The sequence below is a fragment of the Neurospora hispaniola genome, assembly GCF_033458365.1.
Source record: "Neurospora hispaniola strain FGSC 10403 chromosome Unknown B0T23scaffold_2, whole genome shotgun sequence".
Taxonomy (NCBI): Eukaryota; Fungi; Ascomycota; class Sordariomycetes; order Sordariales; family Sordariaceae; genus Neurospora; species Neurospora hispaniola.
In genome coordinates this window covers 1,812,253-1,839,960 of record NW_026944407.1, presented here as the reverse complement: position 1 = coordinate 1,839,960, position 27,708 = coordinate 1,812,253, and the positions used below count along the sequence as shown (strand labels likewise).

At 52.7% G+C, this 27,708-nt stretch overlaps 6 protein-coding genes across 6 annotated transcripts; 3 read left to right on the top strand and 3 right to left on the bottom strand.

Moving 5' to 3' along the window:
- Positions 1 to 207: 207 nt before the first annotated feature.
- B0T23DRAFT_310162 (P-loop containing nucleoside triphosphate hydrolase protein) lies at positions 208 to 4,450 on the bottom strand (the record flags this gene model as incomplete). The annotated part of the gene is made up of 8 exons (XM_062834568.1): positions 208 to 245; positions 304 to 827; positions 890 to 2,247; positions 2,308 to 2,490; positions 2,577 to 3,503; positions 3,639 to 3,710; positions 4,151 to 4,215; positions 4,411 to 4,450. 8 exons carry the CDS (start codon positions 4,448 to 4,450, stop codon positions 208 to 210), a joined length of 3,207 nt encoding a protein of 1,068 aa, XP_062695379.1.
- Positions 4,451 to 10,688: 6,238 nt separating this feature from the next.
- Positions 10,689 to 16,867, top strand: B0T23DRAFT_309687 (uncharacterized protein; the record flags this gene model as incomplete). Its single annotated transcript, XM_062834538.1, has 4 exons — positions 10,689 to 11,718; positions 11,843 to 12,326; positions 12,805 to 14,782; positions 14,837 to 16,867. 4 exons carry the CDS (start codon positions 10,689 to 10,691, stop codon positions 16,865 to 16,867), a joined length of 5,523 nt encoding a protein of 1,840 aa, XP_062695378.1.
- Positions 16,868 to 17,489: 622 nt separating this feature from the next.
- Positions 17,490 to 18,732, bottom strand: B0T23DRAFT_373502 (cytosine deaminase). Its single transcript, XM_062836800.1, has 3 exons — positions 18,305 to 18,732; positions 18,012 to 18,098; positions 17,490 to 17,920 (listed from the first exon to the last, which is right to left on the bottom strand). The coding sequence occupies exons 1-3, from the start codon at positions 18,374 to 18,376 to the stop codon at positions 17,588 to 17,590; spliced, it is 492 nt and encodes a 163-aa protein (XP_062695377.1). The 5' UTR covers positions 18,377 to 18,732; the 3' UTR covers positions 17,490 to 17,587.
- A 1,513-nt stretch (positions 18,733 to 20,245) lies between these two features.
- Positions 20,246 to 22,058, top strand: B0T23DRAFT_75480 (uncharacterized protein). Its single transcript, XM_062841741.1, has 4 exons — positions 20,246 to 20,384; positions 20,448 to 20,517; positions 20,581 to 21,411; positions 21,469 to 22,058. The coding sequence occupies exons 1-4, from the start codon at positions 20,349 to 20,351 to the stop codon at positions 21,774 to 21,776; spliced, it is 1,245 nt and encodes a 414-aa protein (XP_062695376.1). The 5' UTR covers positions 20,246 to 20,348; the 3' UTR covers positions 21,777 to 22,058.
- Positions 22,059 to 22,845: 787 nt separating this feature from the next.
- B0T23DRAFT_75549 (Alpha/Beta hydrolase protein) lies at positions 22,846 to 24,811 on the bottom strand. The gene is made up of 3 exons (XM_062841742.1): positions 24,799 to 24,811; positions 24,451 to 24,687; positions 22,846 to 24,391 (listed from the first exon to the last, which is right to left on the bottom strand). The coding sequence occupies exons 2-3, from the start codon at positions 24,512 to 24,514 to the stop codon at positions 23,016 to 23,018; spliced, it is 1,440 nt and encodes a 479-aa protein (XP_062695375.1). The 5' UTR covers positions 24,515 to 24,687; positions 24,799 to 24,811; the 3' UTR covers positions 22,846 to 23,015.
- A 536-nt stretch (positions 24,812 to 25,347) lies between these two features.
- On the top strand, positions 25,348 to 27,540 carry B0T23DRAFT_373490 (uncharacterized protein). Its single transcript, XM_062836799.1, has 2 exons — positions 25,348 to 25,616; positions 25,829 to 27,540. The coding sequence occupies exons 1-2, from the start codon at positions 25,494 to 25,496 to the stop codon at positions 27,311 to 27,313; spliced, it is 1,608 nt and encodes a 535-aa protein (XP_062695374.1). The 5' UTR covers positions 25,348 to 25,493; the 3' UTR covers positions 27,314 to 27,540.
- Positions 27,541 to 27,708: the final 168 nt, after the last annotated feature.

The window sequence follows — 27,708 nt, the reverse complement described above, 5'->3', positions numbered from 1 at the left end:
ATATTTCTGTCTCTGAATCCGGGATGACGCGTAGACTACTGTTTCGAGCTGTTGAATGTCGTTACACATCTGAGCATGGATCTTGATCTGAGGAGCGCAGATGACCCCTGGTAGTTATGGCTAGAGGTATATCACAAAACAAGGCCGATTGCTTCATCCAGCGTTTATCGTTTATTGGGGCTTCACAGCTTGAGGAAACTAGGACCCCTATTCCTCTTCCATCAATTCCTGTTGCATCTCGATTTCTATCACATACTCCGTTAGCTCCCATAGACGTGTGAGTTAAGAGTACCAAATACTCACGCCATATTCTGTTCGCAGAATCCGTGATAATCTTCGCCTTAGCGAGCAATTTATCCAGGTATTTCTGCTCATCTTTGACCTCCAGCCGGACCTTGTTCGGTTGCGCTTGCATCAACACGGGCACGAGTTCCTTAGGATCCGCATTCGCGATGACGGCCACCGTCTTGAAGCCATTGTCCCAGAACACCCGTGCTGTCCGGCTCTTGACAAACGTGATCTTAGACAGACTAAGCAGATCAGCCCTGGCTCCGGCCTTGAGCCGGTCGGCAAAGTGGTCCAATGCTGCCGCCATGGCGCCCCATCCCATAGCTTCGCAGAACTTAATCATGCCAGCGGCGAACCCCTGACAGGTTTGAGCGAGCGTCTGGACGGTACCTCGGGGCACATCATACCTTTGCGCGACGCGGTGGATGGGAACTTCGTTGCAGAGATCGCGAAGCTGGAGGGCAAGGTAGAAGCGATGGTAGCGACGGGCGGTGTCCTTTTCTTCGTCTGTGGTTTCCTTGAGGATGCCGCCTTGTAGCCTGTTTTGCAGTTGCAGTTAGCGTTGGGCCATGTCCCACGATAAGACATCGTCAACACTCACATCCTGTTTAGCACCACAGGCTTTAACCCCAGAAAGCTCATCACTCTCAACCCACTCTCATCCAGCTTCTCCATTTCGTTCCAGAACACCTTCCAGTTGATCGATGTCCCATTCCCCAGACCCGACACCGGCGTGAAATTATACAGAACATGCATCTCCCCATCCATCACAAACCCCTTCAGCGACCTCTCCAACTCCTTGTGAATAAACACTCCGTCTTCCGGATCCAGCGAGCTAGCGACGATCGCCCCTCCCAGCTTCGTAGTGCTATAGCTCGCCGTCTCGAACCTCTCATCTACCGTTACCGTGATGAACCCCATCTCCTTCAACTTCTCCAACCCAATCTCTATATAGCCCCTTATCTGATCCTCCCACTCCTCCGTCTCCTTCTCCGCCAACCGCTGCTCGCAAGCCAGCATCGTCCTCCCCACGTACTCGTCCAATGCCTCCCTGCTCGTCGCCAGCTTAATCGCAATCACCTCCAACAGCGCCCTCCTTATGCGGCGCTCGTCCGAGACCAGACAGCTCGTGATCTGTGGCAGATCCGCGTGCATCAGGTCCACCACTGCCTCCAGGTCGTTTCGTCGACAGCAGAGATACGTCTCGCCCACTTCGTCCTTACCTTTCCTCCCGGCTCGACCGCGCATCTGCCGCAACATGGCCGGGCCAACGAGGTCGATACCCATGCGCGCGCCGTGCAAAATCACCCGCCTCGCGGGCAGGTTGATGCCCGCGGCCAGCGAGGCGGTGGCCACACAGACCTTCAGGGTACCGGCGTCGTAGGCGTTGGCGATCAGCTCGCGCTCTTCGGTGGTCAATCCGGCGTGGTGGAAGGCCACGCCGCAGGGGATGGTCTGCTCGAGTTTGGGGTCGAGACCCGTGGAAGAGCTACGGAGGTCGTTGAGCAGGTCGAGACGGCGTTCCCGAATAAGGGGGTCGGCTTCTTGGAAGGAGGGCAAGACGCGGCTGATCAGGACGGCGTCGGATTCGCAGCCGGCGCGACTGCTGGAGAAGACAAGGACGCCGTAGCCGGCGCGGGCAGTCTCGTTGGCTAGGGCGACGACGGCGTTCAAGACTGGGTCTTTGAACTCGCGGTGCAGGGAGGGGTGGATGAAACGGATGTGCTGGAGGGAGGAGGTAGTGAAGGGAGGTGGCCCTTGAGCAGTGGTGGTGGTGGTGGTGGTGGTGGTGGTGGTGGCATTTCTGGTGTCTAGTTGAGTGGCTGTTTTCAAAAGACTGGCGGTTGTGGTTGCTGGGTATATCTTGCCGTCGTAGACGAGGTGTTCCTCGATAGGGACAGGTCGGTAGTGTGTCTCGTACGAGTGGCCCCCTAGCCAGTCTTTCAGGAGACTGATGTTCTACACGTACAGTCAGTAGGTTCAGACTTGATGAGAGAAACCAGGCAAAGGTATGCTTACTGTCAACGTGGCACTCATTGCAATAATCTGTACCTGCTGGTCCAGGCATAAGAGTTTCGTAGTCATCAGTTCTAGCAAATATCCCCTATAGCCATCATCAATCATGTGGCACTCATCCAGCACCACGGCTCTGAGTTTGGATATTGAGCAATCTGTTATAGCCGCATTGACGAGGGAGTTCGCCTACGATTCGTAACCGTTAGAATGTCATTCGCGGAAACATAGCATCGCAGTCATTGGAGTCAGTATACTCCTGCACATCCACCCACCTTCTCCATCGTGCAAACCGCAACATCGAAATCCGCACACGTAGCCCTCATCTTGCTTCCACCAAAGAATCCCACCACCCTGATGGTATCCTTATCCGGCCTTCTTGCCCACAGTTGCTGTTTCCCTTCCAGATGAGGCTGCTTCTGCCCCAAATCCCCACTCCTCGAGATCCCACCAACGACATTCCTCAACCAACGGACCTTCTCCTGCACTAGCGCAACATACGGCAGCACCAGTATGGCCTTGGCCTCGCCGGCCGGGTCGTCCAGTACCCTCTTGAGCATGAGCAGGTCGGCAACCAGCGACTTGCCGCCGCCCGTCGGGGCGCTGTACACCAGGTTCTTGTCGCCGGAGAGCAGGCCGGGGCCGAGCAGGCATTGTTTCTGCCACGGGTAGATGGTTTTGATTCCTAGGGAGGCGAAGTTGGCTACGAGCTGCCTTGGAAGCTTGTATGCGGGATGCGACAGGGAGAGCAAGGGGTCGCTGGTGGAAGTGGGCGTTGAGGGTAGGGCTCGACGCTGCGAGTACTCGGATGGGATGCCGCCCTTGGCAGCGGTGGCAATTGGGTCTGCGTAGTCTATGGTGCTTGCTGTGAGGGGAGGAGGGCCGGAGGGTGCTTTTATAAAGGCTGATGGTGTGAAGCCCGGGGTTGGTGTATTGGATGGCCCTGGTGTAGGACGCTTGAGTGTTGGAGGCCCATTGTATAATTGAGGCCGGACGTCGTTTATGGAGCGCTTTTGCCCAATGACCACATTGGTCGTCGTCGTCGTCAGTACGGGCCGTTGATGGAAAGGTTGATTCTGTTGCCTTTGCAGTTCTTGCTGCTCCCTCGCTTCCTGTAGGGTTGTCTTATGCCATATGCCGACTGGACTTGGTTCGTTTGGTTGCCAGTTATGCGACATAACCGGATGGCGACTGTGATGAAGCTAGAGGAGAAAGCAAATGAAATAGGTCAAGTGTGGATCGTTATGCTTCATGCAAAAAAAAGCTAGTGGTGAGGTTTCTGAAGTGATCGCGAAAGTCGATGAACACAATGATTGCAATTCGGACAAATGACAAACCGAGCGACACTGGAAGTGAAGGGACGATGGAGCTGTTACTGCGGTGCGATCAAAATGTGCGATCGGATGGCACTGGAATGAACCGAGGGATTGCATTGAACATTTAAAGAATATACTAAAAAAGAGGTATTCTAACAGATGGTTATCTAGAAACAGACAAGGGCTCATTGTTGCCTATTTCTTCTCCGTCGTTTGCAACATTGATTGCTGAACGCGTTTTGCCCCCTCGAGATTTCTTGTTGGAAGCAGGCCAGTCGTTGTCAAATGCTGTGGTGGGCAGCGAGGTGCATAAACAATCATGGACGATGCCATATTCACTTAGGCACGGACAAGCTCGGGCTTTGTCGGTAGAGTTGACAACTCCAAACGCACCTACAAAGGCGAGTTCAAGATCTCTTAACTAGATTCATCTATCTCAAATTAATGTACATCAAACACCGATCTTGTGACAGCGACTCGGTTGTTGTGATCTCGCCAGATGGATGCTGATTGCCTCTTTCCTCTCAACTCACTTTTTCGCAATCCTTCGTTCGAATGCGCACATGGCAACGTCGACTGAGAGGTGGTACATCAGCCACTGAGGCATGCACCACTCCTGAATAGTATGTCTAGCAATTTTGAATACAACAATGTTCATTTCAGACAAGCCAACGATCTGCGAGGATAGTTCGGCCTCTTTCAATCACAAAAACGGTTAATGGTCATGACCTTAAGTTAAGTGCATTCAAGCATTCAACAACCTCATTTCGTTGTACGGTGGCAGCCACATCACAAGCCACAGAGTTCCGCCTTCCGTCAGGCACGATCCTCATGGTTTTTGGCCCTACAGTAGCCAGTGTTGTCCGGTTGCCGGCCGCACTGAGTGCTTCGAAGCATCGGCATGCAGGGAAGGTGTGACCCGTAGATACCAAGCCGCCGCCGAGTCCGCTTGCAAAATTCGCCTGCCCCTTTCTGGATTATAAATTGTCGCCAGCAAAGGAGAGCATGAAAAATTGGTGTGGCTATTGCTTGTACGCATGTACTAAATCCAAGCGTGCTTATTATACCTTAGGATGTTGGACAAGAAAAATGTCGTGTTTTTAGTTATTTGATTACCAATAACTTAATGGCAATGATGTTAAGGAACTTGGGGGACTGGGAAAGATGCGGCACGGAGCAGAGCATGTAGAGGTAAGTCACAAACACCTAACTGAACGGAACTGAGGCTCGCTCGGCTCGGGACGGGAGTCACACTTTTGGGGTCTTGACCTACAGTCTGATACTGCCTTCATTGTTAGCTCAAGACCTGGGATCAACTTCCCCAGGCGTTGTCATGCTGTGAATATACTATTCCGAATTGAAATACACCGCATTAGATCTAGTTGACTTCTTTTGAAAATGTACTCAGCCATTGATTTAGTCCTTAAAACGTTCAGACTATCTAGAAAAAAAAAGAAGAAAAAAAACAAGAAAACTAGTTCAGTATACACTACTAGGAATGAGCAAGGTATCTAGGTACACTAAAAACAAACCAGCACCACACTAGATTGTATATCCCAGACAAGATCTCGCCGTCAACCTCGATCGTCGTTCGTGGTCGCTCGCTCCTAAGTCCAGGGCAGTTTTGTCGGAGGTCCAAAAGGTTCAATCAGCGTGGACCAATCGGCATGGGTAACAGGATCCGTAATGTCCAATTCGGTTCACGCTAGAAGCAAGTTAAACCTTGAAGGACATGCTCTCCTCAATTCAGCCCCCCACATGGAACTAGAGCCGATCCCTGTGCCTCTACTGACCGTTTCCTTGACGCTTCCACACTAATTTGTGAACCTTCATCGCTCACTGCAGTCATCCTGTTACGATGGTTGAGGAAGACAGAAACCATGCAAGTAACAATGCAACTCGGCAACGGATAGATGTTTGGGCAATTGGCTTGCTTACAAGCCGAGGAACACCTATGATCAGATGGAGGTGCTGTCGGATGGAAATTTGGAGCCTGTTGACGGCCGGCCGTTTAGCTTTTCCAACTTGCCCCAAACGCCATCACCACAGTTGGCGCCCTTCTGAAACGCCTCACTTTTTGCGCGCGATACCCTCCCTGGACCGCGAACTGCCACGTCGAAACTAAAAGCTGGTGTGTAAAGTCGGAAACCAACAGTGTTAGTGTCTGTCAGGGACACAACTTGTTAGCCATTACAAGCCTTTCAGAACCGTTGGATTGGGGATTTGATCTCAAGTCAGGTGATGATCTGCAATCTCAATTGAAGTGAGATTTCATGCGAGCCCGTTGAGAGTGTGCAGGAGGCTGTTACTCTGGATATATTTGGCAAACAAGCCCCCTAGCAAGACCTCCCATTGAGCGTAACGAAGCGCGCATACATATCAGGTCGACTTCCAGACAGCGGAATGGCTCGTCAAACCTCCCACTGTGATGGGGGCTTTGCTTGGCAGGATGCTTGGTGGGTCTCCACTCCGGGCTGAGGCAAAGTTTCGCTTCCCTCCCCTCGAGACTTCATGATGGCGCAATGGCAATGTGTAGCCAGAACTGACGGATTTAAAAATTGAAATGATGGCACATATGGGTTGGGTGTTGAGGTGTCCTCGGTGAGAAATCATGGGAAGGGATACCACATCTTTGCGAGTTCATCAGTTGCGATATGCGGGTGGCGCTGATATCATAGTGTCAAAACCACAGCTGTTCAAGTATTGACGGTTTAGAGAGACTGACGTCAGCTGCCGCCTGGCGGACATGATAAGTTCGAGAAGATGGCAGCAGTCAAGACAAAGAAGAGGGGTGACTTGAAAGTTAAGGCAAAGTCGGACCCAAAAGCATGTCGCTAGTGCCAATGTCTGCTGCTTATGGGGTGCTCTGTTGGTCGGACAACATGGAAGCTGAAGTAATGAGCTGCAGAGGTTCAATCAATGCATATTACGACGATACGCAAAGGTCGTCAATGTTTTCCATAATCATAAGAGATCAAATTATTGAGGAACAATTGCAGGAGTTCAGTTCAGATAGTGAAGATTGATCGATAGATGACTGGAGGACTGGTTGTCCCCGAGGCAAAAACCACAGGACGACGCGCAAAGCCGAGATCTCCAGTCCTGCACCCAAGCATCTTGTCACAGTGCGTGATCAGAGCATAAATGTAGGTCTTATACTGTCTTCTCGACTTCATTCCATTCAGTCGCAACTTGGTCAACACTCCTCATGGCCCGGCCAAAGGGATGGGTGTCGCTATCATTGAGTCCTACTATGAATCCGGGGTCCCTTTATCCGTGGATTGTCTTGTTTTCATAAATTTTCCGGTCCGTTGCACATGGTCACGAAGAGTTTTGCACGATTGCGGTCAAATTGCTCGAACCCTGCGCACAACGGGATGCCGTAGAGTTTTCCGTTCTCTGGCGCTGAAGGCAGCTAGGCACTGGCGGCGAACGGATGGCCACCCGTTTTACTCCCACTTGTCGCCTGGCCGAGTTATGCGGCTGCTTGTCCTTCCAGAGACGAGTGCCATATGGCTGCACTCATTGGACAGCCAAAATACAATTGTTGTAAAGGTGCTGATGAAGCTATCTCGCCCATAACAGAAATTCCAGGGATACGGGGGAACATTGGCGAGTAGCACATGGGCAGAGAATGGAACACTGATGAACTGTGGAGATGCCAGGGATCGACAAGGGAAGCAATCTGAAGCACAGATGGAAATGCCCGTGGGCGTTTTCGGGATCCCACCTCTCCTGATCGGGTGTCTTGGGACGACATCACAACAGTTCAACCTAGCCGGCCTCTTTCATTTTCCCAGAAATCTTGAGAGTGATCCGAGACGATAACCGATTATGGTCTACAGTCGCGGTTGCGGTGCTTATTCACTTTACCTGTGAAGTGCATCACTGCGGTTGGTGACTCTTTCGCCAAGCTCAGGAAGCATCGACTACTTGCCAAGAAAGCCGCGAACCCGTGCACGCGTGATCGCCGATCACGGGCCACTCAAACACAGATGTTTGGCGAAGGGTCCTGACAAAGTCAACCATGAACCAGCGACTTTTGGTGAACTCGATACTGAGGTTATTCACTTCTGTGTTCTTCCTTTATGCAGCTTGGCTGCAAGATCTGGCGCGCGACGACGCCGATAATAAGCCGCTAGGGAAGATCTAGGCAGGGGCAGCACAACCCGAGGAAGGCGGTGTTACACCAAAATGACCTGGTAAGCCAGACCAAGCCAAATCTCTCTCACCCAGCGGCCTAGTTGCTGTTATATGTGTTGCGTATATCTTGGCAAGTGATGGGTTGCTGACGAGCATTTCTTTCACAGCAGCTCTGGCAATCGACCGACCGCTGGCCGTGTCAGAGATGTTGCAGCACTGAGGTTGAGGAAAGGGGAGGCGGGAGGGCGAATGATGGGGTCAGCGTGGGATTTGCGGAGGAAGCCATCATGACCCACATCTGGAATCCCCGACCTAGCCCACAAAAAGATTGCAGAACAAAGAACCTGACGAGAGATGAGTACACTAGGTAGACGTGAGCGTCCCCTGAGCAAAAGGAAGCATCATGAGAAGCTTCTTCATCCATACGCCAGCCTAGATTTTAAGCCCACGGCCCTGATGAGGCCGAGAAGTGCAAATACAAAACGGAAAGTGTGATGTTGGGATGGTAGGACGTTGGATTGCATCCACGCAATTGCCAGACGCTGAGCAGAGCCTTGATGTCGAATTGGGTCCAAAGAGTCGGAGACATGTTGTCCAGACCGGCTCGGCTGGCTCGATTGGTGACTGGGCGCGCGGAGATACAAGCGTGAGACAGAGCATCCAATGACACGCAGTATTGTCGGGTACATTGGCCATGTATCTAGAACCGCTGTTTCCCAGGCGTGCCAGACACACGGCACACATCATGACCACCCAGCCAGCATATGGCCGGAGAACTAGACAGAAATTGTCGAGGGCAGGCCAGGGCTTTACCTGTCAGCACAGTTCAGCCTCTGGTCCAACCTTGACTCGAACGAAACTGGAACTGGCGAGGCGGACGCGCACAGTTTAGGGCCGCACGCCGGCAATCAAAGGACGAAGAGCAGGCCAGCGAGCGAACCGCGAAATCGAGCCTCTTCTGCGTGGCGACTTTACGCCATCTTACTGTGAGTGGGGCGCGGCGTGTACCGACCACCATGATGATGGAATATGCAGAGAACACTAACGGTCAAGTTCATTGCAAACACTAAAAGACGTGATAAAATGAAAGGTGGCCGTCGGACGAGTCGGCGTCTCGGGTTGAAGGTGGAGCGGCCGGAGCAAGTGCCAGTTGGATGGATGGACAGATTTGCGGCAGGGCTTGGCCAGAGATTGAAGGTGGGAGAAGTGGAAAGGAACGGAGGAGAATGGAGAACGGCATGAGGTTGAAGAGGTTTTACTCCTCGCTGGGTTTTCGGGGGCCTGGGGCTGCCGCGAGGTAGACGGGAGGGATCGTGAGGTATCAGCCAAGTCTCGCGATGGTGGCTGCATGGCTGGCGCATGTTAGGAAATCCCATAGAGACACATGATAAGGCCTAACACTTGATCAAACAAACACTAACTGAATGCGGGAGTCGCAGACCCCTGCAGAAACCTGGCCTGTACCTCCAGGCACTAGCGATATCCGGACCCACCCATCCGAATGTGTGTTGTGTGGGCAGGCTAGGAGGTAAGTAGTTGCGTAGGTTCGGCTGCCCTGCGAATGTGCGGGCTCTTTGGTGCTGGAAGATTGATGGAAAGCCCGCCCGGTCGTCGCAGTTTCTTTTTCTTGCTCAACTTGAATAGGTGTTTTCGTTTTCCCCCCCAGAACTAACCTTACTCGAGGCTCGGGCATAATATCCATCATGCCCTGGGGGTTTTTACCACCGCTCGGCAGACGTGACTGTCATTACAAGAGTGCAGTGTCAGACAACAGGCAAGGTCTGCCCGCCTAGGTAGCATCCCGTCGAGATATTGAGAGAAGAGCAAGTCCGCTCGGCACCCGACCTCAAACATCGAACTCCATATTTCGTCGCTGTACAAAGGTCTCTCACGTCTTCTTCCCACCGACAATACCCCCATACATGTAGGCCTGGAGGCACTCATGACGGGAAGAAAAATCGAGTTCGATGTGATGATGAGTCGCAAGTCGTGTACCTACCTACCTAGAGGTAATGGGTCATACCCACATCCATCCAGCCAGCCAAATAAGTAGTGTGTGTACGAGAGAGACAACGACTAGGTACCCGTCCCCCGTTAGGACCGTTATTACGAGCCACCCTGCAAGACCTTGCCAAAAAAAAAGGTACCTTTCCTCTTCTGATGAATCCTTGCCCATTTCCACTTGACGTTTCTCGCTCCAGTCGCTTTCTCCATTACTATTACTTTTGCCCACACATATCTCTCTCACTCTCCCTTCCCTTTTCTTCCCTCTTCGCCAACAACGCCGGGTTTGTCCTTCCCACATGCACTCCGACTTGCCCGATCTGGACCGTGTATAGGCTGCCCACGTCTTCCCCAGCTCAGACGGGATTTTTACCGGCCGCCGCAACTTTGACAGCATTTCCCCATTACATACCAGCATACTACACCTTTACCACCAAGACGACGGGCCGCCTCTTGCGACTTGACCCTACCTCGAGCTCCTCAGTCCCGTCTATGTCACGGTCCTCCCACGGCTGCTGCTCCAAACGGCATCTCGCATACTCGCCTTGCCCATTCCCTCCCCCGGCATATCAGCATCCTGGTCAGCCTGAGATTCAGGTCCGACTCAGATTCACTTCAGGTTTGGGTGTTGGAAGCTATCTCACTTGATCCCAACGGCATTGGTCGTCTGCACGGGGCGCCGGCACGCTTCTGTCCTAACTTATGGCCGATCTGCTGGCCCTTTCATCTCACGTTTCCAGCAGCATCTCATAGTCCACGTCGAGTGGCCGTCTCTGTTCACGAGTCCTTTCGGCCACGTTCACTTGGAGATCTGATTCACAACATCAAGAGCGCCACTAGGCACACACTTCACCCGTCACCCACTTGGCTTCTTGAAAGGTTCCAGGTTCCAGGTTTGCGGGACGTTTTTACTGTTTCAGCACCATGGCCCAAAAAACACAACATGTGATTCCCTCTGAGGAGCAGACAAACTCTGCGAGTCGCACCTTATCTGCCAAGGAGAAGGAGGGCGCGGCAACCGCAAGTGCAAATGCAAACTCGACCAAGCAGTCAGCCAACCCTCCCGCAGCAACCTCCTCCGGTACCTCATCTACTTCTATATCTAACGTTCTCCCACCGATGTTGGATCCCTCACCTCTTCCCCCAAATAATTCTGAACCTTCTACCGACGTCCCCATGGGCAAGTCAACACAGACAAGCGCACAAGCCGCCGCCGCCGCCGCCAAAGATGGCAGCACGGCGGCCAACCCCTATGGAACGCGTTCACGAAATCGCACAGGTAATTCTCGCATCAACTACGCGGAGGATCGGGACCTCGACATGGACATTTTCGAATTGTATCCGGATCGTCGAGAAGGAGGTGAGGCCAAGAAGGGATCCTCGAAGCAAGCCGCAGCATCAGCATCATCAGCAACAACGCAAGCGGCAACACCATCATCATCATCATCGCCGACAAATGGTGCATCTCAGCCAGCGCCACGCACTGCGGTAAACGGTACATCAGCAGCAACCACCGTCACGTCCACCTCAACGTCGACCTCACGGAAGCCGCTTCCCACAATCGACGATTCTCGCAAAGGCCATTCTTCCAACGGCACCAAAGATCAGCAGGCTCGTCAACCTTCGACGTCACCGGCCGCAAACGGGGCTGCTACCACCACTACCAATGGCCCCACAAAGTCCAAAAAGCGAAAAGCAGATCCTGCAGCAATTGCTTCCAGCAGCCAGACGCCGACCAGTGCAGCAAACTCGTCGACATCGCACAACAAGCGGGTCAAGACCACTTCAAACGATAACAACGGCAACAGCAAGACACCGACAAATGGGCTCGTGAGCGATCTGGGCACGGCTGATGGTTATGGCGAGACCAATCTCCTCACATTTGAAAACACCAAGGCGATGCCCAAGGACGGCAAGATGGTGGCTGATGACGGCACTGTTCTCGAGGTGAACGGTAAGTTGTTTAACTTTTTTACTTTTTGGGGGGTTGCGCCTAATTCCCTATGGGGAAATGATGGCTCCGGTTTTCGTCTCTTTTTTTGGTGTGTCGAGAGGCGCCGTTCTGACATGGATTGCAGATCACGTTTATCTGGTTTGTGAGCCGCCTGGGGAGCCTTACTACCTGGGCCGCATCATGGAGTTTTTGCACACCAAAAACGACCCGACAAAGCCGGTGGACGCGTTGCGCGTCAACTGGTACTACCGGCCCAAAGACATTGGTCGGAGAGTGCAAGATACGCGGATGGTTTTCGCCACGATGCACTCGGACATTAGTCCTTTGACGGCCCTGCGCGGCAAGTGTCAGATTCGGCACAAGACGGAAATTCCAGACCTGGCGGCGTATAAGAGGTTGCGCGACTGTTTCTGGTTCGAAAAGCTGTACGACCGATACATCCAGAAGAACTACGAGGTGATTCCGACCAAGCAGATCATCAATGTGCCCGAGCATGTCAAGAAGGTGCTGGACGAGAGGTGGAAGTACATTTTGGTGGAGCAAGGCCGAGGCAAGGAACTAACCAGTGCGGTCAAGACTTGCAAGCGGTGCGTCGGCTACTGCGCCAGGTAAGTCGTGGACCGTCTGTGTTGCCTCAGATTTGGTTCGGATTCCATCTTCCCTTTTATTCTCACACTTGATTCACCTCACTCACTTCATCACTTGCTTTTTTCGATGCACCCCTTCCACCCGCGGTATCGGGACGGGAACACACTAACTGCAAACAACAACCCCCCCCCCCTTCTTCTTCGGGTGGTTTGGTGCTCAGTGCATTGGGTGGTCTGTGCATCACCCTGATGGACGGTATACTTTGATTTGGCGCGGCTTGGCTTCCCACTCGTGCCTCTGGGCTTGGCCAATAAGTGTGGGCCCATCCCAGGAACAGGACGTTGCAGCATGTCGCGGTCCCCCATTTCAGTGCCTCCCCCCCCTGGTCCCTTGCTCCCCCATCATTCGCATCATCACCCCCCCCCCTTGTCTTCGTCAATTACCACTCCCCCATCTCAACCAACCAGTAAGCGATGGATGTGCTGACGCCCGCAACAGCAATGATTCGGTGGATTGTGCCGTGTGTCAAAACACGTACCATATGAACTGTGTAAGGCCGCCGCTGCTCAAGAAACCGTCGCGTGGCTTTGCCTGGTCCTGCGCTGCATGCAGCCGTGCTCAAGAGCGCAAGCTGGAGGCTCGCAACACCCCCAACGTCCTCGATCCCAATGGCACCCATTTTGACGATGACGACGAGTTTCTCGAAGACGACGAGGAGGACCCGCCCGGCGTCCAGACTGGCATGAGCAGTCGCACTAGTCCGGCCACCGAGGACTTGCACCAGGAGGCCACGGCAGAACAGATATACCAGTGCAGCCTATGGCCATATCGCTACCTAGGAATGCACTGCAAGGTCGAGGATGCCCTGGATTATGATGACCGCATCTTCCCCCGTGCTAGCACCCGGTTAGGACCGCGCCACCAGGCCGTTGTGGTGCCGTGGTATGGCCGCCCGGTGCAGTATGTGAAGCCTCTCGAGATCAAGAAGACCGGCAGAAAAGACGGGAAGCTCAACAAGGAGCAACAGGCTCTTCTGGAAGCAGAACGTAAAAAGCGAGAGACACGTCCTCAGTGGATACAGGACGAGCCTGCTGGTTATGTCGAGAGAGGTGGTGATGATACCGTCACAGTACTCTACAAGCCCCCTGAACTCTGCGGCAAGCAGATGCCCAACGAAGCCATTGACGAGTTCATGGACAAGGCCAGAGGCATGGCGGTAGAGCTGGGTCTTCCTCCACGATCGACAAACTTGCAGGATGTTGCAAGGGACCTCCTCTTCAAGAATGATTTTGACCCCAAAAAGGCCCTGCAGCAGCTGTCCAAGGTCCCCAAAGCGGAGTTCAAGGAGCCCGAGCTTACTCCTGCCGAACTTAAAAAGTTCGAGGAGGGCGTCGGAAAATACGGCTCCGAGTTGCACCTCGTTATGAAACACGTCAAAACTCTAAAGCCGGCAACAGTAACCCGATTTTACTATACTTGGAAGAAAACGGAGCGAGGTAAGCAGATCTGGGGCAATTTCGCTGCGAGAAAGGGAAAAAGGGACGCAAAGAAGGCCGAGGCTGCTGCCACCAAGCAGGCCGACGACGTTGCAGACGACCATGACGATTCAGCCTTTGATGCAGGCAAGGCCAAAGCTCGAAAGAAGGCGTTCATGTGCAAGTTTTGCGGCACCAAGGCGTCGCGGCAATGGCGTCGTGCCCCCACTATTTCACAACCCATCGGAGAGACTAGTGGTCGCAGTACCAAGCAGGACAAGAAGGGGGAGTTCATTCCTGCTCTCTGTCGTCGGTGCGCCGAGCTCTGGCGCCGATACGCTATCCAGTGGGAAGACGTGGACGAAGTTGCAAAGAAGGTTGCTCAGCTCGCAGGCCGTAACTGGAAGCGCAAGGTCGACGAGGACCTTTACAAGGAGCTGCTCGCGGCTGATGAAATGATTGCCAACACCAAGATTCGCACCCCCGAACCTACGCCTGTCCCAACGCTTGTCCACGAGCCACCAGCGGCTGGTCAAGAGCCGCCGCGGAAGAAGCTCAAGGGATCCACTCGCGAAAAGGACAAGGACAAGGCCCAGGACAAGGCCCAGGACAAGGAAAAGGAAAAGGAAAAGGTGGAAAAAGAAAAGGAGAAGGAAAAGGAGAAGGAGAAGGAGCTCGAACCCGCAGTGTCAGAGCCAGGCAGTGTGGCATCCACTCCCACCCCAGTCATAACAAAGAAGAAGGAAAAGGTCGTCGAGAAGCCGGTGATTATTGAGAAGCCCGCTCCGCCTCCACCGCCCCCGGTTCCCGAAATCCCGAAACCGCGAACATTACCCTGCGCTATTTGTCGTCAGATGGAACCTATGGGCGATCAACATCTCTCATGTAAGGAGTGCCGGATGACAGTTCATCGTAACTGCTATGGTGTCCTTGAGCATCGGGCTCCCGGGAAATGGACGTGCGACATGTGCCTGAACGACAAGAGTCCGCAGGTATCATTGGTAAGTAACGAATGTTTTCTGAAGTATTGTTGTCGTCTACTAACACTTTTGTAGAGCTACAAGTGCGTCCTTTGCCCGGTTGAAAAAACGGAGCATGATTTTGTAGGGCCACCCAAGAATTCCCATAAAAAGAAGACCGAAAAGGAGCGTGAGCGTGAACGCCAAGAGCGAGAGAATGCCATCAAGGCTGCCGAATACTATCGGAAGAAGCAAGAGGAGTTGAACCGACCCGTCGACCCGCGCGAACCCCTGAAGCGGACTGCAGACAACAATTGGGTGCATGTTACTTGCGCGGTTTGGACCCCGGAAGTCAAGTTTGGCAATGCCAAAGCGCTTGCCCCTATTGAGGGCATCCCATTGATCAACCGAACCAAGTACTCGGAGATTTGCAGAGCTTGCAAACAGGACGGCGGAGCTTGTGTCAGCTGCTATCATTGCAAGTCGCCAGTCCACGTTGAGTGTGCCCACAAGGCCGGTTATGTCCTCGGTTTTGACATCACACCGGTAAAGGGTTCTCGCCGTGATCAGCATAACATCGTTACTCTTGGGAGTGAAAGTGGTACAATGTCGGCCACGATCTGGTGCAAGGAACATGCGCCTCAGAAGGGCGCATTTCACCCAATGCACGAAAAGGTGGACGAAAGTGGCATGACCGCACTACAGCTCTATGTTCAAAACTACAAGCAAGCAGACCTGACTCTTACGGGTTGCGCCAGGAAGGCCATCCAAATCACTCCAACCACTCGGCCTACTTCATCTTCTGCGACATCAACAAGTCACCAGACGAGACGAATCTCGACGATTCACCTGCTCAACGGGGATCATGGAGAATCAGCCGCGGGCTGCCGACAACCAGGCAGCAAGATATGCTTGACTTGTGGGACTGATGTGAGTCCCAAGTGGTACCCCATTGATGAAGCCCAGGAGCGTGGGCTCGTAAATGGGTATTGCGGTAATCTGGGATCAGAAGCACAAAAGTTCATTGAGCAGAGGAGCGTTCAATGCCACAAGTGCAAGAAGGAGGGGCGTCAACCACATGTGCATCCTAAGAGGGAGCCAACACCCCCTCCTCCTCCCGCGCCACTCTTGGTTCCTGCCGTTGAGCCAGTCGTCCACCCAGTACAGGTATCTCAGGCGCCGCCGGTGGCACCACCACCAGCGCCAGTTACAACGGTTCCAACAGCTGTGATGGATATTCCAGGTAGACAACCTGGTCCAAGTCCTTACTGGTCACCCGGTGTCCAGGCAGCCCCCATCCCGCCTCCTTTAGCTCACCCGGCGCCTATTCGTCCCCCGGTCTCGCACCCTCCTGTTCCTGTATCAGGCCCTGTCGCCCCGCAGGCTGCTCCCCCGCCGACACTTCCCCCGAGCCTCGCGCCTCGGGGCCCATCTATGCCACAGTCCCTGTTTGGACCGGCACCCCCGAGACCCTACGACGACTGGCACCGTCAGCCATCAGGTCATCCACCACCGTTGCATCCAGGACGGCAGTTGAACGGCACTGGTCCTTCACCACCGCCGTTGAACAGCATGCCTTCATTGGCACCGCCCAACCATCTACGGCCATCACCCTCGCTCTCGATTGCGAACCTAACACACGCTCAACCCCCGCCTCCTCCTCCCCAAAACGGGCATAACGGGCATATAGCACATCCATCTCCCTATGCAAGAATGGATGGTTTGCCACTTTCGCCTCGCCGGGTGAGCGGCCAGCCCACCACTCCGAGCGGCGGCTCCTATCTATCAGGAGGCTCTCTCCATAGCCACGGAGGACCACCCGATCTGCGACCGCCTACGGATTTACGAACAGAATTACGACCCCATAACATGTTGAACCACGCGTTGCCTCCACACCACGTTACTGGGCCTCCACCTCAGCCTGCTGCCGCAGAGCAACACCATCCCTTATCCTTTCTAAGGCATTGGAACAACCATACAGCGCAGCAAAACCAGCCGCCTCCTCTGCATCATACCTCTTCTTACCAGCAGGTATCAGGTCTGCCACCGCCACCGAGGGATAACAAGCCAAAAGACATGAAGACTGGCGCGAGCTCTAGTCCGTCACTTCGTAACCTACTCCACTAGGACGTTCTTGGAGTTGGGTGTGAAATTCTCCGTGACGTGTCATCGTATACGATGAAGACCAGGGAAGAAGGTGACAAACGACTTTATACGAATTGGCAGAGAGAAAGGAAGGGGTTCTTAATCGTTCAAATAAGAAAAGTAGATCGGCGGCCATAAGCCATCTCGATTGTTTGCAAGACATCAATCGAACCTCTCTTCAAGTCGCAACAGGAGACTAAAAAGGAAAGGAGAAAGGAAGACAAAAAAGGAAAAAGGCTTTGCTATAAGGGTTTAGAAATGGCGTCAAAGATACCGATTTGTATTTGCTGCGGAGTTTCGGGAAAGCCATCCATTACGTACCTGTAAATGTGTTATTTGCATAAATTTGATTTGAGTTTTTCTGAAGTGCAGGGAGGGACGTAGGGGGTGGAAGGAACTGGGACTGGACTGGACTGGACTGCTTTTCCTTTGCTTGCACTTTGTTTACATAGCATGGTCGGATAGGAGATGAGAGGATGATTACTTAGCTTCTGTTATTGCTGACTTTAGTGACATTTTTACTTCACTTTGGTGTGTGGCATGAGCTGAGGAGATTTAATTAAGCAGCTACAGTAGAATTAGAAGGAACAGATGCATTGCAGTTGATCAGCCTTCTCAGTCATATTCCAGCACCCCTTCTATCTGCTGAGACGCTCCGTAACAGAGCCCCTCCCCTTCTTTCTCTTACAGCACCAGAATCATTCACAAAACATGGTCATCTCCCTGCTCCCTCTTCTTCTCCCCCACAACACCAATATCCTCCCACCAAACCCCCGGCCTCTCCCTCACGAACCGTTCCATCAATGTCCTACACTCTTGATCATCCATAACCACCACCTCGACCCCTCTCTGGCGTAGATAGTCTTCCCCTGCTGCCTTAAACGTGCTATTCTCTCCTATCACTACCCTCGGGATCTTGTAAAGCAGAATCGCCCCTGTACACATGTCGCAGGGGGAAAGGGTGGTGTACATTGTTGAGTTTGCGTAGGTGGAAGCGGGGAGGCGGCCAGCGTTCAAAAGGGTTGCTGTTTCGCCCTGTGTTTAGGTGGTTGGTTGGGGCTGGATTTGTATATGGTTCACGGGGGAGGGGATGAACAAGTATGAGATGACGCCAGGACGTACGTACATGATGAATAGGTGAATCAAGCTGGACGCGCTGGTTATGACCGCGGCCGAGAACGATGCCGGTGCTGGAGATGAGTGCTGCTCCGATCTGTTTGGGGTATGGTTTGGTTTGGGATCATTAGCTCATTAGCAAGGTTAGGTAATGTAAGTCCATGCGTCAAGGTAAGGTTAGGCTTGATCGTGGAGTTTCTTCGTGCAGTGGCTTGCTTCAGGTACGAATCTCTTTCTGTGATTTATATATACTATTCTGAGGGAGATTGGTAGGTGGTTGAAGAGAATATCAAGAAGACATACAGGAATTCCTCCTTGTTCATACGATTTCTTAGCCTCCTCGAAGGCAATGGCTAGACCGGCAGCATCGTCCATGATGGAGGAATTTAGGTAGGCCAAATAAGAGGTATGCTAAGAGACTGAGAGAACTTTGAAAGTGCAGAAGGTAGCTATGGTCTGGAGGAGATAACTTTCCAGAAGCAGCACCGTGATGTTGTCACTCGACTTCAACTCGCTGAGTTCCCGTTTTCCACGTTTGATGAGCATCAGGCTGATTGAATATGTGACCCCAAGACACCTTATCTCCCTGATATCTCCGTGGTATTGGTGTATACCTATCGAGCCTTTATAGCAGATCCCCCACTTCCGAGATGTCACTCAGTGCGATAAGGTGCTGTTTGCGAGGGTAACCATTCAGTTTCATATCCAAACTGCCATTGAACCGGTGTACTGTAGGCATCCCAAAAAAAAAAAAAAAAAAAAAAAAAAAAAAAAAAAAAAAAAAGCTTCTGAGCTGGGACACCTCAGTAAGGCACAGATGCTGAGGCTATATAATTCATGGATCTTAATGATTTGATCCCAAGTATCTCCTCTTGAACCACAGATAGACGCCCCAAGTCTTTTTGGTGATCGATAAGCAAAGCAGCAGCGCACGTAATTCTCGCTTGCTTCACCTGGAATTCTCCAGATGAAAGGCAAACCCTTACGAGAAGGTGCCCCGCGATGAGTGGTTGAAGGGGGTTGAAAAACCGAGGGGCAAAAGGCGACCTCAAGATGTTGGTGGGGTTGTTGGGAAGCGGAACGCCTGCAGGGTTTCGAGCGGACGCCAACTCGGATCCAGACGAGACAACATCACCAACAACCCAATCAGAGGACATGCATGCTGCCTTGTAAAAAGAAGGTGAAATGCCTAGTGTAAAGATGGTATGCGTTTTTACAGTTTTATAAAGTGTACATATGCACCATGTTTTGCATGATTGCGTGCGGTTAAAATAAAAGTTGAAAGTTGGGCATAGGTCACTGTCACATTGGAACGCACCAGCCACGATCGACAGGGTCCTCCAAGGTCAACCGAATTTCCATCTGCATCTCCTGAGGCTAGATCCTCTCAATGAGTGATAAAGAGGTACTTTTGAATGAGTGTGGGGAACCTGGTCACCTCTCCCCTCGCACGCCCTCTTTGCAACCCTGTGGAAGCGGGACAAAGTAGCTCATTATTGGCCCCCATATCTGTCAGCCACACTCTAGAGCTTTCGATTGATTTCCATGAGAGGGGCTGAAGAAGAACTCCCTGGGCCAGTCACCCACTTCAGCCTCCTTTGCCGTTCCGGGCGCCCCCAACGAACAAGGCGCCCGTCGCATCCCTCACTCTGCGCCTATTCCAGAATTGCAGTGAAGATTCCGGTTCTGTTGCCCTGCCTTGGTTAATATTTGAACCCTGCTGCCGGTACTTGGACAGTTTTCTCGAGAAAGTTGATCAGTCATTCCGTTATACCCCATCTTCCGTCTTCCGTGTTGCTACTACAACTACACCTCATCAAGCCTCCTGTCACTCCCAACTATCCTTCGGCGACTCAAATCCCGTACCTTATCAACTATTTCCATCTTGGACGCTTCCTGCTGCTGTTGTAGCTCAAGCTGTTCTGGTAGGTCCATCCCTGTTTCTGTCTGTTCCTGTTCTGCGCTTCTTTCTCGGTGCCCTGGACCACCCCCCCAAAGACAAGCGAGGCCTGGAAGTCCCCAACTTCTGCCAAACCAACTCCGACTCGGGACCCCGTCGGCCTTTCCCAACCCTTTGCGCAAAAAGATCTTTCCCTTCCACCATTGTCCACCACCGCTCTCCATTTGCACCAGCCATTCATTGTCTTCTCTCGACTCCATTTCCATTATTCCCGACGCGACCTCGCAGCCGCTGACCTTATCTGTCTTTCCATCAGACCACGATTTCTCAACGACCCTGACGCATCCCCATATCCGTCATTGTCATCGGAACTGATTGTCCAGAGCTTTCCGAATTCCCAGAACATTTTTTCCACACATATCCACATAACTAGACCAGACAGTCAAGATGGTCAAGGAAACAAAGCTCTACGAGACTCTTGGAGTAAGTTCCGCTGGTCATCGATACCCCTAGCCTGACAGAGGAGGGTCTAACGCCCAGAATTAGGTCAGCCCAGATGCCACTGAGGCGCAATTGAAGAAGGCATACAAGACCGGTGCCCTTAAGTACCACCCAGGTATGTCCCGCCTTCCTTGCAATACGCGCAGCCAAATGGCTTACTGACAGCAAAACACTACAGACAAAAACGCCAACAACCCGGCTGCCGAGCAGAAGTTCAAGGAGATTTCTCACGCATACGAAATTCTTTCCGATTCCCAAAAACGCGCCATCTACGATCAGTATGGCGAGGCTGGTCTTGAGGGTGGCGCCGGTGCCGGTGGCGGCATGGCTGCCGAGGACCTGTTCGCTCAGTTCTTCGGCGGCGGTGGCTTCGGCGGCGGTCTCGGTGGTATGTTCGGCGGTATGAACCAGCAGCGTGCCCCCGCGAAGGCTAAGACTATTCATCACACCCACCACGTCTCGCTTGAGGATATCTACCGCGGCAAGATCTCCAAGCTGGCCCTTCAGCGGTCAATCCTCTGCCCCAAGTGCGAGGGTCGCGGCGGTAAGGAAGGTGCCGTCAAGCGGTGTGCTGGCTGCGACGGTCAAGGTACCAAGATCATGATGAGGCAGATGGGCCCCATGATTCAGCGCTTCCAGACCGTCTGCCCTGACTGCAATGGCGAAGGCGAGGTAATCAAGGAGAAGGATCGTTGCAAGCAGTGCAATGGCAAGAAGACCGTTGTCGATCGCAAGGTCCTCCACGTTCACGTTGACCGTGGTGTTAAGAGCGGCACCAAGGTCGAGTTCCGTGGTGAGGGTGACCAAGCACCTGGCATTCTCCCCGGTGACGTTGTCTTCGTCATCGAGCAGAAGCCCCATCCCCGCTTCACCCGTCAGGATGATGATCTTCTTTACAAGTGCGAGATCGATCTCGTGACCGCCCTTGCCGGTGGAACCATTTACATCGAGCATCTTGATGAGCGCTGGTTGAGCGTTGACATCCAGCCCGGCGAGGCTATTGCGCCCAGTAAGTGTTTTTCTGTCCCGCTACATTTTGCATCAGCAAGCGCTAACAGTAAGATAGACTCCGTCAAGATGATTCGTGGCCAGGGTATGCCCTCCTACCGCCACCACGATTACGGCAACATGTATATCCAGTTTTCCGTCAGGTTCCCCGAGAAGAACTGGACTCAGGATCCCGCTGCCTTCGAGGCTCTTCGCAAGTACCTCCCGGCCCCCGCTGTTGTCAACGTACCCCCTCAGGATGCTATGACCGAGCCAGCAGAATTGGAGGATGTCGAGGGCAACGGAGCCGGCCGTGGCTTCTCCAACAGCCCTATGGAGGAGGATGACGAGCCTCAGGCCGAACGCGTACAGTGCGCCTCGCAGTAAGCGAGTTAAATGGGCGGGGAAGCAGTACCAACCTTATCCATTATTCGACGATAAATTGCGGCACAAGCGACGGTCCAACAAAACGTGCCATGCACGACATTGTTTGAGACTTGCTATGGAGGCTGAATGATTTGCAACGATTCTTAATCATTTCATGTCTCCTGTTCCCATGATCATCCTTAACGAAGCAAATATACCCGATTACTCGACCCATTATCGAGTATTGCACATTTGACGAGGCACGATATTCGAGGGGCCGACAAAAGGAAGAGTTGGAGAAAGGAACAAAAAGGGGATATGATGCAAGGTGAAAACCGGTAATACCTGAAGTGTGATCAAATCGGCACGGGTGGAAGGGATACGATCACACTTATCAACACAGCACCCGGATTATCACTATTTCGGTGGAAGAAGAGGGTTCAATCTCGTTGTTTGATGTTCCCCCTATTTCACCTGCGTTTAATGACATGGTGGACTTTTACTACTATCGATGTCAAAATATATCAACACCCGGTCTTGTTGGCAGGCGTTCTAGAGAGGATATTGGACTGATAGAAAAGAAGGATGAAGGGCATGAATATGTCATTACCGTCTTATCCCGGCTATTTGCTTCATATGAAGGACACAGGAAGGTCATGTAGCATGAGAAAGGAACAGGGAGGGACCACTCAGTACGTGCTCATGCTACGCGTACCACATGATTGCTGCTCACCTGGATCCAGGAAGAAGGGGGGAATGGGAACTGGATTTTTTTTTTTTTTTTTTTTTTTTTTTCTGGGATTGTTAGCGAAATGATCATGAGGATATCTGAAAGCCATATTTCGTTTCATTTGCGAACTGCATGTTGTTATGTCGTGACCATTAGATATAGGCTGCCGACGAGCTCCTAGCGTACCCATCCAGTGTACTCACAGTCTTTAAGACCGCGTGCCTGTAAATTCGCCATTCAAGGCAAATCGGATATGATTTTGAGCATCTGAGACCGGAGCAACACGTCAATTTTCCAAACCAAACATCAGCCTCCTGGGGGCCAGTTAGGGCACCTCTCGTTGGTCGTGAAGACTCAAGTAAATATTAACCTCATCTCCCCGATCGCGTTATACCATTACCAGAAGCACACATCCTCGCCAATATCTCACAAAATTCAGCACGATACGGAATTTGTCTTTTTGACCATCAAGAATCTCAACATCCACGCCAAACTGGCAACGAGCTGAAATCCCCGACAGCCACTCACGCTTAATCGAGGGTATCATCCCTCAACTTGAACAACTGCCCCAGAACCTCGTCGGTCTTGGCCCTCAACGCTCCGTGATACATCACGTTCGTCTCAAACACCTTGGTCCCTCTGACCGCCTTGGCTGTCTCCCTTGCAAAGTCTGCGTCGACATACATGTCCTCAACATAACTGGCCGCGTAGACAGGGACTTCGTTCCGCGCAAGCTGATCCAGGTCGTAGAGCCGCGGCCAGTCGTCGTACTTGGCCAGAAGCTCGGCCGTCTCCTTCATGTCCTTTAGCTCGGGGTAGCAATCGAAGTGGGCAGGGTAGACCATTTCGCCAGAGAAGTACAGGGGCTGCTGGTTTGTGGAGGAGGAGGAGCAGTCGAGGGCTTGGGGCACCGAAGACAGCCAGCTGAGTCCCGGCTCGGACTCGGCAAGCGTCTTGCCGACCCGGTGGGCGGCCCAGTCGGACGCCAGCCCGGGTCCGTTGGTATAGATGGACTCGTGGAGGACGGCATAGATGGGGTTGGTATCGAACGGAATCAGCCCCTCGAAAGCGGCGCCTGCGGCGCGGGTGATGAAGCCGAACTGCTCAATGTCCATGGCCAGCTTAAGAATGGTGCTGTGGATCAGGTCCAAGCCGCCATTCATGCCCAGACACAGACCGATGCCGAGCAACCGTTCGACGGTGAATTCGCCGCCGCCTGGTAGCAGGGGGGATTTTTCGTCCAGATACTGCGCTACCTTGCGGACGCGCTCCACGTCTTCGGGGAACTTGCGGTAGTAAGCCTCGTTGCGCTGGATGACCTTCTTGTACAGCGCCGTGTAGACTTCTTGGGCCGTGCGCTTGACGGGCGCGAGACCGCCCGTCAGAAACACCTCGCGCAACCCTTGCGGGAACTGGGAGAGGTACGTCAGCGCGACAAAGCCGCCGTAGGACTGGCCGAAAATGGACCACTTCTTATGAGTCTCGGGATAATCGGCAGTCAGACAAAGACGCACGGCCTCGGCATCTCGGACGATGCTGTCGGCGCGGAAGCGCTTGAGGTAGTCGGCCTGCTGCTGGGGGCCACCCAATGTGGCTAGATGGGGCTGGTTGATGGGCGTGCTTAGGCCGGTGCCGCGATAGTCGAGCAGGAGGAGGGTGTAACCTCTGTCCAGGGCTGTTTTGGTCAGTTGGTGGTCTTGGGGTTCTCTGTTGCCGAAGCCGGGACCGCCTTCGAGGTAGACGAGGTAGGGCCTCCTGTGGTATTCCTCCAGGTCGCTGTCGGCGCGGGGCACAATGGGGGTGTCATGTTTGGTGACTTGGCGACCGAAGATCTTGAGGTTTCCGGCGGAGAGATTGGAATGGTTGAGGGGCACCTCAAAGGTGAGCTCTGTGACGCGTAGCTGGCCTGTTGATTTGTGTCAAAGATTGCCAATGCCATGAGATGATCATGTCGGGTTGCCTCACCAGGGACAATGTGTGCTGTGCGGCTCAACAAACGAGCTGGACGGATGACTTGAGCAGCCATCATGTTGATCAGTACTGAAAAAAAGCCTTGGTAATGGCTAGTCCTAGCAGATACATAGGTTGATAGAGGTGAGAGCTGAAATAATGAAGAGGATGTCAAAACAACACCATGAAGCCACCACGCTTATAGCAGAGGGGCGTCATCGCGGGGTGTTATATGCCTTGTTAAGAGGTAAGCTGACGGGTACAGTTGTTGGAAGCAATACGAGACCAGTGAAGAAGACGCTACCAACCGAAGGGGCTCTAGTTCCAACTGTATATCTGAAGAAGTGATTATCTATATCCTACCTTTCTGGCGGGCTTGATGAGTGATGTTTGATGTATGTCCTAACACAAGCCCATGTTATCAAATTCTAGCATCTCTTTTCTGAAGCCTTGGATCATTCCCTCGAAGTGCAATGAGATACGAAATAGGCCAGCAGGATTTCAAACTGGCTTGACATTCGCCAAGTAGCAAGCCGCTCGTTCATCATGCCGCCGTAGTGTACATGTTTACCCTTCTCCCCCAACCTCATGATGACCTCACAAGGGATCTATGTACATATGTATGTTGTGATGTTAGTGTTCGGTCCCCCCCTGTTGCCCCTGGCGTCCCGCTGTGTCGGTCCGGGTGTTCGTGCCAAGTGCCAGCCCCAAATGCCCCGCATGAGAGTTCTGGGTGGGGTTTCGCTTAGGTGGTGTATGTACACCGGCGTCGGGCAAACGTGGCGGGCTCTGCTTTTCGGCGGTGGCCCGGGTGGGTGCAGTGCTCCAAAAAGTGGACCCTATGGGATGACTAAAACCGCGGCCGGAAACAGCTGCGGAAAAGCCTTTCTTCTCTTTTCCATTCCCGCGCGTTTCACATTCATTGGAAGACTGGAAAAGGCGGAACGACCTAACGAGCTTGTCACGCGGCGCAACAAGCAAGCGGTCCATTCAGCCTCCTCTTCTTGTTACTTATACCGCGAAGGTCCTCCCCGCTTCGTCGCAACAAATGCTGTGGGATGGATTACCTACAACTAACCAAGACTCTAACCGAGTCCTTCATTGCCCTGGCAGATGAAGTCCAATCACTAATCGACCGCAAGACCATCCTTGAGCACAAGCTTCGCTTTGCGCACGAGCAGGTAAGGTAAAACACCCTCCATTTCCTTTTTTTCCCAATTTCAACCCCCTTTTTGTGATGATTCTTTAGCTCTAGATCTGCCAGCTGCCTATCAACAGCACGTGGAGACAACTTCTAATGTCTGATCCAATTTACACCGGATTGTGCTTGTCATTTCCCATCTTACTTGACGATGGCGATCATGTCTGGCTAACACATACGCCCGCAATTTAGTACCAGTGTCTAGCCGATAAGTATGCGCCTGCAGTTCCCGAGGTAGCCGAAACGCTCGCAAAGCTCCAGCTCCCACCGGACCTGCACTATTATTCTGTCGCGACCAACTCATCCGTCGTGCCTCTGCCTCGGCGCATCCAATCTGGAAACTCCCAGCACGAGATCGCCTTGCAAATCAGAGAGGGGAGAAAGGCTGCTCAGCTCATTGCCGCTGCCATGGGAAGGGCCAGCAAACACAGTGACTCTAGCAAGGAGGCTTCCACCTCTCCTGTTACCGCCGCCGACACCATGACTACCATGTCGACCGTGCTCGAAAAGGACTTTACTGTTGAGGGGAAGAAGAAAGGCCTCCTTGCATGTCCCTTTTCTGCTGCTGTCACGCCTCCCGCTGTCCAAGACCGAGCATCGCCCAACCTTGGTATTGGCAGTGTGACTGGCGATGGAGCCCAAGACCAAGATGCTGCTGCTTTGAACAACGGCACCGCCGCCATGGACCCCACTCCGCACAAATCCTCTGACCCCATCTGCGCTGCCATGTACGGGGACTCGACGTCGATGCCCGCCCACACTGCTGCCTCCAAGTGTCCGATTCGATTTCTTGACAAGCACTCCCCTGAAGAGATTGCTCGCTACGTGGAGACGCACAAGCACGAGATTCCGCGCAGTCATGAGGTTTGCGTCAGGCGCTATCAAAAGAATGAAGAGCAAGTAAGGAAGCTCGATGCCAAGTATGGGAATCTGGTCAACATGATCGAGGACCTGAGCCATCTGCACAAGCCTATGCTGCCTTCACCAGCGACGGGAGATCAATATCAAGACCATGAGCAAGTCGATAGAACCTCCAATGCACGAGTAGCGAACTGGGCCAAGTCTGTTTCCGCCAGTGACCCGCAAGCGGCACCGGAATACCAAGACGACCACCAGCCCGTAGAAGATGAGGAAGAACGTGAGGGTCGCTTTGATCGTCCTTTGAGAGAAGTTCGCCTGGGAGAGTCGCCCAGTCGACCATGGGGCATTCCCGTACCTGCCATGGTCGACCAACCCCAGAGGCAGAGGAGTCGGAGTCCAAGTCCGATTCGGCCTGCGGTCCCTGCGAGATTGCCGGCTCAGGATGGGATTCCTCACAAGAAAGGTCCACAGGCTGGGAAGTGTCCCTTTGATCATACCAAGATGGCTGCATTCGCTTCATCTAGGACAAAGGTGGAGCAGCTGTCCAAACAGGAAATAGTGCCGGGAGAGACGGCGCCCAAGGAGACGGATCACAAGGTTGAGCAGTCCACACCAGTAAAGGAGCATCACATACCACCACCTATACCTGCACCACAGCCGACGTTTATCAATCTGGCAGATATGCCTATGCCGAAGGCTGAAACAGCAGGTCAGCAACAGAGCCCCGTGGTTTTCAACTTTAATGGGCCAGTTTTCATCGGTTATCCTATGGAACAGGCCATTCAGTTTATGCAACAATTCCAGGGTAGCAAGTGAGTAGGGCAGTTCGGGGAGAGCATCAGTCTCTTGTGTGTGTTCGTTGTCATATAATTTCAGCAACAGGCGAGCGTGTCAGTCAAGACTTGGGTTTGAAACTGGTAATGGTGGCTGTTTTGGCTTGCCCGGTTTGCAGATGGATAGCGAGGAGTTCAAGGATTGCATTATTTATCACATAATTTAATGACATGCTTCTCGGAAGATTGATAGCTGAACTTGAATACTGTTTATAATATCTATATGTTCTCTAGTGCCGTCTATCTACCTGTGTCACTCCCACCATTTCCTTCAACAATCGATATGATCTCTTGACATGAAAATCAGCTACTAGCCAAGGACGCCATCAAAAGAAATTATAAGGTGATAGCAGAAAATCAAAATGTTTCCAAATACGC

Bases quoted from the DNA above. Each gene is read 5' to 3' on its own strand.
- B0T23DRAFT_373502 (XM_062836800.1), bottom strand. From the start codon at position 18,376: ATGGACGATGCTGCCGGTCTAGCCATTGCCTTCGAGGAGGCTAAGAAA. The intron at 18,099-18,304 runs GTATGTCTTCTT...TACCCCAAACAG, and splicing joins ATGAACAAGGAGGAATTCCT to ATCGGAGCAGCACTCATCTC. The intron at 17,921-18,011 runs GTACGTACGTCC...ACCTAAACACAG, and splicing joins TTGATTCACCTATTCATCAT to GGCGAAACAGCAACCCTTTT.
- B0T23DRAFT_75480 (XM_062841741.1), top strand. From the start codon at position 20,349: ATGGTCAAGGAAACAAAGCTCTACGAGACTCTTGGA. The intron at 20,385-20,447 runs GTAAGTTCCGCT...GCCCAGAATTAG, and splicing joins AGCTCTACGAGACTCTTGGA to GTCAGCCCAGATGCCACTGA. The intron at 21,412-21,468 runs GTAAGTGTTTTT...ACAGTAAGATAG, and splicing joins CGGCGAGGCTATTGCGCCCA to ACTCCGTCAAGATGATTCGT.
- B0T23DRAFT_75549 (XM_062841742.1), bottom strand. From the start codon at position 24,514: ATGATGGCTGCTCAAGTCATCCGTCCAGCTCGTTTGTTGAGCCGCACA. The intron at 24,392-24,450 runs GTGAGGCAACCC...ACAAATCAACAG, and splicing joins CACAGCACACATTGTCCCTG to GCCAGCTACGCGTCACAGAG.
- B0T23DRAFT_373490 (XM_062836799.1), top strand. From the start codon at position 25,494: ATGGATTACCTACAACTAACCAAGACTCTAACCGAGTCCTTCATTGCC. The intron at 25,617-25,828 runs GTAAGGTAAAAC...CCCGCAATTTAG, and splicing joins TTCGCTTTGCGCACGAGCAG to TACCAGTGTCTAGCCGATAA.